The sequence below is a fragment of the Corvus hawaiiensis genome, chromosome 3, assembly GCF_020740725.1.
Source record: "Corvus hawaiiensis isolate bCorHaw1 chromosome 3, bCorHaw1.pri.cur, whole genome shotgun sequence".
Taxonomy (NCBI): domain Eukaryota; kingdom Metazoa; phylum Chordata; class Aves; order Passeriformes; family Corvidae; genus Corvus; species Corvus hawaiiensis.
The window spans coordinates 3,290,095-3,300,749 of NC_063215.1; the positions used below are offsets into that span (position 1 = coordinate 3,290,095).

General features: G+C 51.7%; 1 protein-coding gene across 1 annotated transcript; it reads left to right on the forward strand.

Moving 5' to 3' along the window:
- Positions 1 to 421: 421 nt before the first annotated feature.
- On the forward strand, positions 422 to 1,019 carry LOC125323022 (small basic protein 1-like). Its single transcript, XM_048297542.1, has 2 exons — positions 422 to 479; positions 889 to 1,019. Exons 1-2 carry the CDS (start codon positions 422 to 424, stop codon positions 1,017 to 1,019), a joined length of 189 nt encoding a protein of 62 aa, XP_048153499.1.
- The last annotated feature ends 9,636 nt before the right edge of the window (positions 1,020 to 10,655 follow it).

The window sequence follows — 10,655 nt, forward strand, 5'->3', positions numbered from 1 at the left end:
TGGATCTGATACCCCATCGTGTCCATTGTGTCCGTGCCTTGCAGACAGCACCCAGAGCTTATCAGAAACGATCCCAGATGGAATTCCTGCTGCCCTGGGAGCAGCTGTGCTGTGGGCAGCCCCAGCTGGCGCTGCTGGAGCACGGCCGTGCCCAACAGCCGGATCTGGGCAGCGGGAACGGCCCCCACGTGCCCACGGAGCACGGGCCTGGCTGCCAGGTGCCTTTGTGAGAGGGACCAGCGGGTCAGGGTGACACTGCACAGCCTGCAGAGCAAACAACAGCCCTTTGGAGATGGTTTTGCCCCAGGTTCTCCTCTGGCCGTGCCGCTCGTGGCCGGAGTCCCTCTATAAAACCTCCGCCCTCGGACACCTCGGACACGCTTTTCTCTCGGTGTGCCAAGATCCCCCCTGGCCTCCAGCCATGAGGGTGCTCTGCGTGGTCTTTGCTGTGCTCCTGCTGTTCTCCCTGGCCACCCGAGGTAAGACAGGAACGTGTGGAGGGGGACAAAGCGGGGCCACCTGTGTCCCCTCCAGCCTCTGTGCCTCGGGGGGAGGGAGGGGGTTCATCCCAGGGGATCAGGTCCCTGGTGATTTGCCCAGCCTAGCAGGCACAATGGGTTTGGGATGGGAGGAATTCCACACTGCAAATCCCATCTCTCACGCTCATGCAGAGGGATCCAGTGCGTGGGGGGATGGTTTGTAAGTGCCCAGTTGTCCCCCAGCTCAGTGGGGACAGAAAACGCGTCCAGTCCTATGCGGGTCTAGCCCCAAAGATACCCAGAGCGTCTGTACCACCCCGGAGCCAGCAAGGAGACAATTCCTGGGGCTCTGCCTTCCCACGTACCCAGGATTTTCTCTCTAACCCCTCTCTGTCTCCTCCCGCGGCAGGGCACGGGCAGCCCAAGGGTTTTTGTGACGGGTACTGCGCCCACGCGTGCGGCGAAACCGATGAGTGGTCCTTCAGCCCCTACTGCGAGGAGCTGCACTGCTGCATCCCCTCTCCCAAAAAGGGGAAATGACCCTGGAGGAGTCCGGCCCTGGAGGAAGAGCAGCGCTCGCCGTGGAGCTGCCGGCGCTGCTCCCAGGGTGTGGCCGAGGCGCTGCGCAGCGCCTTGAAGTAAAGATGGGCAGATGAAGATGATTTCTGTGTGCTGTGAGGTTCATTCGCCTCCCGGGAGGGGACAGCCGGGGGAGGTTGGCAGCCAGAGCTCCCTGGAGAGCGGTCACGACACAGCCCTGACAGCCCCAGCTGCTCCTGGCAGCCCCAGACTCCTGACACCACAATGCCACCCGGAAAAAGCAAAGGCTTTGGGATTTTCAAAGCAGAGGGGTGGCAAAGGCTGGGAGAGGGCTCATTGCATAATCCAGTGCCACCCTCCTCCACAAGTTGAACCCCAGTTTGTTTGTAGGGGACACCATCAGCCCCAGGAGTCCCGTTCAGCCTCTGCACTGGGGTTCTCAGTCCCACGGAGAGGTAGAAACAGGAGGCAAACAGCACCACCTTCCCCTTGCACCCCAAAATCCCATTCCTGGGGTGCCCACAGAGCAACCAGTGCAGCCACTGAGGCTTTGGGGTCCCGTGGTTGTCCTGGACACCCTCACCAAGTGCCTTCTCGGCAGAGTCTGTGACCAGGTTATTCCATGGGGGTCACCAGTAACAGGAGAGCAGATGAGGATTTCTTCAGTGTCCCTTCCCTACTCCCTCCGCTGTGGGATAACCCAATCACTCCAGGTGTTCTGCAGGGGACATGGGCTGATCCGGTGTGGGGTGGCTCAGAACACCCCACAAACACTCCAGCAATACTGGAGGCTGAGATATTTGTGTCCTAAAGGGTCACAGGGCAGAAATCAGCTCTGTTTCTCTGAAACCCTCCAGGAAACAAAGGAACTTTCCAGCCCTGGGGCCTTGCAAACGCAGGAAAAGGCTTTGCACTGGTGTTTGTGGGACGGGAGGGTGCTGCAAGAGAAGGGAGGGGGTACAGACCTCTCCCTCTTGTGGGATGTCTCCCAGTTTCTGCAGGAGGAAGGGCTGTGTCTCCTCTCCTCAGCAGCATCCTCTGTGTCCAGCAGAGATCTTGGCACATGGAGCTGGAGGTAAAAGTAATTTCTTCCTCAGGATAATTTATATATTTGTCCAAAACTCCCATTTTCCAGGACACGCGGGGGCTGCTGGTGTGTCTGAACACTCAACATGAGGTGTTCCATGGGTTTTGTGACCACGCTGGTCTGAATGAGTGTCCCTGGAAAATTTGGGGCAGACAGAAATAAAAGAATAACAGAAAAAAAAAAAAAAATAAAAAAGGATAAAACTTTTATCCTGAGGATAAACGTGAAATCTGATAACCTGAAACACTTTATCAGTTTAAACCCTGACCAGGGATACAGGAAACCTGGTAAGGCTGTGGGATTTCTTAGGATATAGACAAGAGGAATGAGTCTCTTCCCAAAGTGGGTGAGATGCTGAGAGTGAGGGGGTTAACACTCAATTTACAGAGGCTGAGGGCTGGGAGCACACAAAAATCACATTTGACACAGGATGGCCCATCAAGAGCCACAAACTTTGTCAAGATCCACCTGAGCCCAGACAAGAGGACATGAAAACCAGGAAATTCTCCTAAACCAGCCCTGAGCTGGTGACACTTCACAGGCACACAAGGCTGAAAGTTTGGTTAAAGGATAAAAATTGCAGAGCGAAACATTGAACAACAACAAAAAAATCCCCCTCCTTTGCTGTTTTTTTCTTATTTTTTTCCTTGGGAACTGTGAGAGGAGAGCGAAAAGAAAAGCCATGTGTAAAAGAATGAACTCCAGAATGGGGTTTGGAGCAACCTGGGGTAGTGGAAGTTGTCCCTGCCCATGGCAGGGGGTGGGATGAGATGAGCTATAAATGTCACTTACAACCCAAACTATTCTATGATTCCACGATACTATAAATTCTAACTATGCCAAGGAGCAGATTTATATCCTGGGAAGGACCTTTTATAGGAGAAATAGTTGAATATCTCTATGTTATACCAATGAATTACTGGATTATAGGGGTTTCTTATACTTCACAGGTAGAAAACATCAGTCACTGGGCTTGGTTCAAAGTCATCCCCTGGGAGAGCCCCTGCAACTCAGATCCCACAGAACTCACACTCCAGACCTTCACAGAGGCCAGAGGGGATGGAAAGGCCACTGCTTCTGCACTCAATTTCAATCAGGAAGGGATATAAAAATGGGGGAATTGTTGAAAAGGAGACCAAGGGTGCAGCTAAAAGAGTTAAATGCTTGCAAAGAGATTCTTTGCAAGCACCTGAAGAGATATTTAAGGCCACTAAGAGGGAGACTCGGGGAAAATGTATGACAGGTATTAAAAAAAGAGCCCTGAGAAAGAGCAAAAGGAAAAGGTCACAGCAGAAGAGTGGGATGAGGGAGGTTGTTGGAAAGGAAAAGCTGAAATCGTGTCCACACATGGAAAATAGAAAAGATAATAAACTGGGCCTGACAAAGTATGAACACAATAGGGCAGCTCAGCAGAGAATTGCAGGAAGAGCTTGCAAAACGTGAGGAAGCCTCTTCAAGTCTTCTTTTCTTTTTCCAAACACATCAGGAACGTGAAGCCTGACAAAGAGCGTGGTCAGGGAAATAAAGTTAATTAAAGAGCAGGCCACTCCACAGGAGCTGAATGAAACATTTACATCTGTGCTCACCTGGCAAGAAAAAAGGGAGGCCTTGATGCTGAAACCTCCTTTGTGGGGACTCATCAAGGGGCTCATCTTAAATGTAAATGCAGTGGAAGAGAGAAAAAAGCAGCAACAAATCACCAGCACCCACATCTTTCCCCTCAAAAAAAGTCTGAAGGGAATTCAAGGATCAAACAGCCACTTCTGACTGCACCGCGTGACCTCTGTGGCCTGGAGAAGAAAAGGATCCAGGGAGACCTCAGAGCCCCTTCCAGAGCCTAAAGGGGCTCCAGGAGAGCTGGAGAGGGACTTGGGACAAGGGATGGAGGGACAGGACACAGGGAATGGCTTCCCACTGCCAGAGGGCAGGGATGGATGGGATATTGGGAAGGAATTGTTGGCTGTGAGGGTGGGGAGGCCCTGGCACAGGGTGCCCAGAGAAGCTGTGGCTGCCCCTGGATCCCTGGAAGTGTCCAAGGCCAGGTTGGATAGGACTTGGAGCAACCTGGGATAGTGGAAGGTGTGGCTGGGGGTGGCACTGGATCATCCTTAAGTTCCTTCCAACCCAAAACATTCCATCATTCCATGGTCTATTGCTCAAGAAAGTTTTGCTGTGCAAAGATGGGAGGTGCCAGTTTTATAGGAGAAACAAATCTTAAAGTGTCCTGTGGGATTGCAAGCCAGGATTGAACCAGTTTTAAATGGAACAACAAGGGAGAAAACCGGGAAAATCCTGCCCTAAAACCAAAGGACAAGGCCCAGCACTTTGGGGCTGAGATGCAGGAGAGGGGGTTGAGAAGAGCATTGAGGGGAGTCACTGGTGGGGCTACAGCAGGAAATTTGGTCATAAAAATATCTGGAAAGGGGATGGGATGGGATGGGATGGGATGGGATGGGATGGGATGGGATGGGATGGGATGGGATGGGATGGGATGGGATGGAAAGATGGCAAAATTTGTTGTTAATTCATTATTGAGGGTAATAAAGGTGAGGACTGAGGAAGGACCTGGCTAGTTTGGGGCTGTGACTCCCTGTCTGGTGAAATCCAGTGCAGGTGGATGTTGTGAGGGAAAATTCAAGTCATTTTCAATGTCAAGTGGATGGCTCCACGTTGGTTATTTGATTGCAGACATTGGGAGTGCAGGAGCGAGAGAGAACAGGGAGCAGCACCATCACACTGAGCTGCTTGATAAACCTTGGGAATTCCAGCCAGACATTTTGGGTCTCTCCTTTTAATTTTTTTTATTTTATTTTCCCATGTGCTGTTCCCACGACAGTGAATATCCCTGGGAGAGGAGAGGGAAGAGCTGGAGGCACTGTGCAACCACTCAGAGAGCGAAACCTGGGATCTGCTGAGCCTCCAGCCTCCGTCTCACCAAGGGAGGAGCAACTGGAAAAAGCCCTGCTGGGCCATTTCTTTGCTGTTTACACAAACTGCACTCATCAGGAAGGTCCCAGTGTTTAAAAAGAGGCAATGCAGGCTCTGCCCTGCTCCCTGTGTGTGGCTGTGTGTGGGTGGCAGTGACAGGGAAGCAGATGGGCACATTAACAGGAGTCACTGGGCCAGACGTTCCCCTCCTGCCTGGCGTTCCTCTCTTTCCCAGGGCAGATGCACTGACTGTCACTACAAGGAAAGGCACATCTTTAAACTGCATAGCACCAGGCAAGATGGGAACTCCACATTTATGGGGAAAGAGAGTTGGGTTTTTTTGCTTCTCTGCTTGGCTTGTTCCTTTAAAAATGTTTCTGTTGAAATCTTATTTCGCTGAAAATAAGACAGAGAGGAAAACAGGGGGGAAAGAATCTTACAACCAGGATCCAATCAATTGTCATGGAATCCCAGAATGGTTTGGGTTGGAAGGGACCTTAAAGATCATCCAGTGCCACCCCCTGCCGTGGGCAGGGACACCTCCCACTAGCCCAGGTTGCTCCAAGCCCAGTACAACCTGGCCTTGGACACTTCCAGGGATCCAGGGGCAGCCACAGCTTCTCTGGGCACCCAGTGCCAGGACCTGCAGCTTCCAGAAGCAGGATTCAGCAGAACACCCTTTCTTTTGGAGCTGCAATTTTTGGGGCTGTTTTAACTGATATTCATCACATCTCAGGCACCTGGTGGGATTTTTGGGGGTGTCCTGTGCAGGGCCAGGACTTGGACTGGGTGACACTTGTGGGTCCCTTCCAGCTCAGGATATTCTGTGATTTTGTGGTCGTTTCTCAAGTTACTCTGTTTATGCCAGATAGGAAAGACAAAGGGGGGGTCGGGGGGTCGGGCTCTGCTCCCAGGGAAAAGGGACAGGATGAGAGGGAACAGCCTCAAGCTGTGCCAAGGGAGGTTTAAATTGGATATTGGCAACAATTTCTTCATGGAAAGGGTTGTCCAGCCCTGGCACAGCTGCCCAGGGCAGTGCTGGAGTCCCCATCCCTGGAGGGATTTGAAAGCCATGTGGATGTGGTGCTGGGGGACATGGGTCAGTGGTGGCCTTGGCAGTGCTGGGGAAGGGTTGGACTCGATGATCTCAGAGAGGCTTTTCCAACCTTAACAATTCTGTGATTCTACTGAAGTCTATAAATATGAGGGTATTTCTGCTTTCCCACCGGAAAATATAGTTTCTTTCCCAGATTTATTTGGACCCCTGTGAACCCCAAACCTTAAGGATTTTTTAATTTTTTTTTACAATTTTTTTTTTTAAGTCAGTGGTCAAAGAAAATGTATTAGAAGGGAAACACAGGTGATGACTGAGGAAGGTCCCTCTGCCAAAATTTCTGCCATGACTTCAGGGTAGCAAGACACAAAATTCATTCAAACACGTGGGCTCAAACACACCAAACCCAGTCCCGGATCAATGGCCTAGAGAACATCCTAAAAGAGATTTTGAACAGTGCCCTAATTCTACAATTCTAAAATTCCTCCAGAGTTGGTGAGAAGGGATTGTGACAACAGCAGGATCGCCGGGAGGTCAGAGCTGCTGCTGCCAGACATGTGCTCCATTCCCCAAATTGTGCCCTTCTTAGGAACGACCACGTGGGAAACCCAAACTGTCAGCTTTCAGCCCCTTTCTTCACCTGCTGCAGAGACCTTGGTTCTGTGTTTCTCTTCACCTTTCCCAGTATCCATTCCCCATCCAAAGCCAGCAGAGGTGCTGGGAAATGGTCTTGGCTTTACTCCATGTATTTCCCGGAGGACAAGGAGGTGGAATCTGCCCTGTGGCCAGTGTGGGTTAATCCCATTTTCAGGAGCTCTCTGAGCACCTTCTGGTCATCACTGGGTGGTGTCTCCATGCTCCCTTTTAGGTCCCTCTATCTGCATTTTCCTCTTTCACCAATCCCTGCTTTATTTCATCATGTTTCCTTACAATTCTTGGGTTTTTCCAACCCTGTGGCTCTTTTTTCCCCTTCTAAAGGAGGAGGATGCTGAAGGGAGTGTGGGACCCTGCCCCCATCCTTCCCTCTCATTCCCCAGCTGTGGTAACAGCCCTTCTGCCAGGATCTCCACTGAGCACTGATTTTTTTGAGCCCCAGGACTGAACCAGGCTCCCTCCCACCCATGGCATTTGCTGTGAGGCTCAGTGGGGAAAGGGACACCTGGGAGGGTGTTGTTCCTTTGCCACCCAGCGCTGCCAGAATTCCCTGTGGGAAACAGAGGGGAAAACTCCATCTCTTTAACACTTTGATTATGAAATCTGTGAAAAAGAACAACGAGAGGTGATGCCAACAGGCCTTTGGGGCTGGGCTTGGGGAGCCTGTCCTAATGCTTTAAACAGGATCACGAGCACACAACAAAAGACATCTCCTTTTTTGTTTTGTTTTATTTTTTAAGAGGAGGGGATGGCAGCTGGATCAGACAGCTGGGAATCTGCTCCCAAGGCCACCGTGGTGCCTCCTCTTCCCCAGATGTTTCCTTTCCAGCTCCTATTTCCCCTTCCAGGTGGGTGGGACGCAGCACGAGTACTTGCAGTCAGCAGAGGTGTATTTCATGTCCGTCACACGACACTTTGGGGAGCAGTACCCCAACGGAGCACAGGTCTTCATTACCTTCCCACAGCCTGGAAGAGCAGAGGGAGAGTGGTTGTTCCTCATTTCTGTTCCCCATTTCCCCATCTCTGTTCCCCATTTCCCCATTTCCTCTTTTCCCCATCTATGTTTCCCATTTCCCCATCTCTGTTCCCCATTTCCCCATTTCCCCATCTCTGTTCCCCATTTCCCCATTTCCCCATCTCTGTTCTCCATTTCCCCATTTCCCCATTTCCTCTTTTCCCCATCTCTGTTCCCCATTTCCCCATTTCCCCATCTCTGTTCCCCATTTCCCCATTTCCCCATCTCTGTTTTCCATTTCCCCATTTCCTCATTTCTGTTCCCCATTTCCCCATCTCTGTTCCCCATTTCCCCATCCCCATTTCCCCATCCCCATTTCCCCACTTTCCCATCTCTGTTCCCCATTTCCCCATTTCCCCATTTCCCCACCTCTGTTCCCCATTTACCCATCCCTGTTCCCCATTTCCCCATCCCCATTTTCCCATTTCCCCATTTCCCTGTTCCCCATTTCCCCGTTCCCCATTTCCCCGTCTCTGTTCCCCATTTCTCCATCCCTATTTTCCCATTTCCCCATTTCTCTGTTCCCCATTTCCCCATTTCCCCATCTCTGTTCCTCATTTCCCCATTTCCCCATTTCCCCATTTCCCCATTTCCCCATCCCCATTTCCCCATTTCCCTGTTCCCCATTCCCCATTTCCCCATTTCCCCACCTCTGTTCCCCATTTCCCCATCCCCATTTCCATACCCTCCCACCCCCTCCCAGTTGCAGTGGTCAGCAGGATCAGGCCCTGCTCATAGGGAGGTCCTGCTCTGTCCCCCCACGTGTCCAACACTCCTCCCTAAGCCCAGACCCAAAGCTGGAAGGGACCTTGAAGGGCACAGAGCAGCTCCTTGTGCACCTCTCTCCCTAGGGGGCCACTGGATGACCCTGTAGCACTTTGGGAAAGATGGGAGAGCATCTCAAACCACCCCAAAAGCAAAGCTCATAAAGATGTTCCTCAGGGCAAGACTTCACTGAGTGCCAGGCACCAGCGTGAGAAGCTGCTGGCCTGAAATAGCTGGGAAATAATGTCCAGAGTGAAGGGATATTGGATTTGGAACCTTTCTGAGCCCCAAATCTCCCTTTCAGCCATCGGAAAGGGAGGTGACACCCAGAACAGAAGGGATGTCTGAGCACTGCACATCAAAAAGGTGAGGGAGCTTGACCCTGAAGGTGTTGCCAGAACTGGTTTGGCACAAAAGGTGGCATCAAGTAGAGGAAACTTCCAGAAAGCTGGTGTCTCTGAAAAGGACATCCAGCAGTCGCTTGGTACTTCATGACTGAAATAATTACACCAGGGCCCAGCTCACCTTAACTTAGGTGTCAAAAACATCCAAAACATCCTAAAAGTGCCTCTTACATTACTTTAAAGTGATTTTTTTTTTTTGGTAAAGACTCATTTGTATAAAAGTATCCCCATATAAAACAACCTGGGGTAGCCAAGTCATGCCACAGAATCATAGAATCCTGACATAATAGAATCCCGAAATCATAGTCATGAAATCAGAGAATCCTAAAGCCATAGAGTCATGGGATCATAGAGCCATAGAGGTGTTTGGCTTGGGAGGAAACACAGATGCACAGCCGAAGGATTAGGGACGTTTATGTGGGCAACAAAGTCACAGCTCCAAAGCCAGGAGGGCCCACGTTTGCTCAAAGTGCCTGTGGTGCACACTGACCCTCCTCACCCCGCTTTTCCCCCTCATCCAGCTCACATTCCCACACAATCCACCCTCTTACCTGGGGCAGCCAGGGAGACCAGGAGGAAGACAGCGAAGACAAGGTAGAGGAACCTCATGGCTGGAGCTGAGCTGGGATCTCAGCGAGGCTGGAGCTGGAGGGTCAGAGGGAGCCGGAGCTGGGCGCCGTGAGTGGCGAGGCTGGGGATCCTCGGATTTATAGGGCAGAGAAGAGGGTCTGGGGGAGGTCCTGCTGCCCTCATGGGTCACTGCTTGGCACAGCCACCGACCCCTCCACCCTTTTGCATGATACCAGACCTGGTATCAGCCCCGATTCAAAGGAAAACCACGGAGTGTGACAGGAGCGGACGGGGAGCAGATGGAACCGATGTGCTGGGGCAGAGGGACCTCGCAGGGAACGAGATCAGTATCACAGGCCTTTCCCAACCTTTGGCAGGGATGCAACAGGGCTGGGATGTGGCCAGGATGCACTGACAGCTCTGTCTCCGTTGTCTGGAGCTGTCCCCACATGGGCTGGACACGCTGAGAGGACCCGGTGTCCATGTGTCACCCTCTTGGGAACCACGACTGCAAATCCCTCTGGTAAATTCAGCTAACACCACATTCCCTGCAGCCTGTTCTGCTGTCCCCTCTCACCCCTCTGAAGGGCCAGAGCCCTGGAGCTGAGAGCCTTTTCCCAGGAAGAGCTGACCACTTGCAGACACTTTGATCAGCCCCTCTTCCTCACAAACCCTCCAGACAGCTCTGGGGCCTCGAGTGTGTTTAAATTCCGGGGTGGACATGGCCTGATCCTGGCTGCCAGGAGTGCTCTGGTGCCAACAGAAGGTTATTCAGAGCAGGCAAATGAAAACTGACTGCAAGGAGTCTGGAGGCAGAAGGATCTCAGTACTGAGCGGCAAACGAGACTGGCTCAGTGATGGCAAACTGATTTTCACTGTCCAGGAATTATATATTCCCAAAGAGCACTCAGAAAAAAAAACAACCCCAGTGTCCAGAAGCAGGAAAACTGAGTGCTTGGGTTTTTGGAAATGGGTGCTGATAGAAATTGGGGTGGTTTTGTGATAGTTTTGAGGGTACTTCATGCTGCAAACTGTGCTGGTGTCCCTGTCTGTGCACATGCAGAGCAGGAAAAGGGGTACAAAGGATGTCAGGGAGGATGGTGAGAGCTGGGGACTCGTTCCCAGGCAGCAAGGCAGTAATTAGACCGGGAACTTCCAC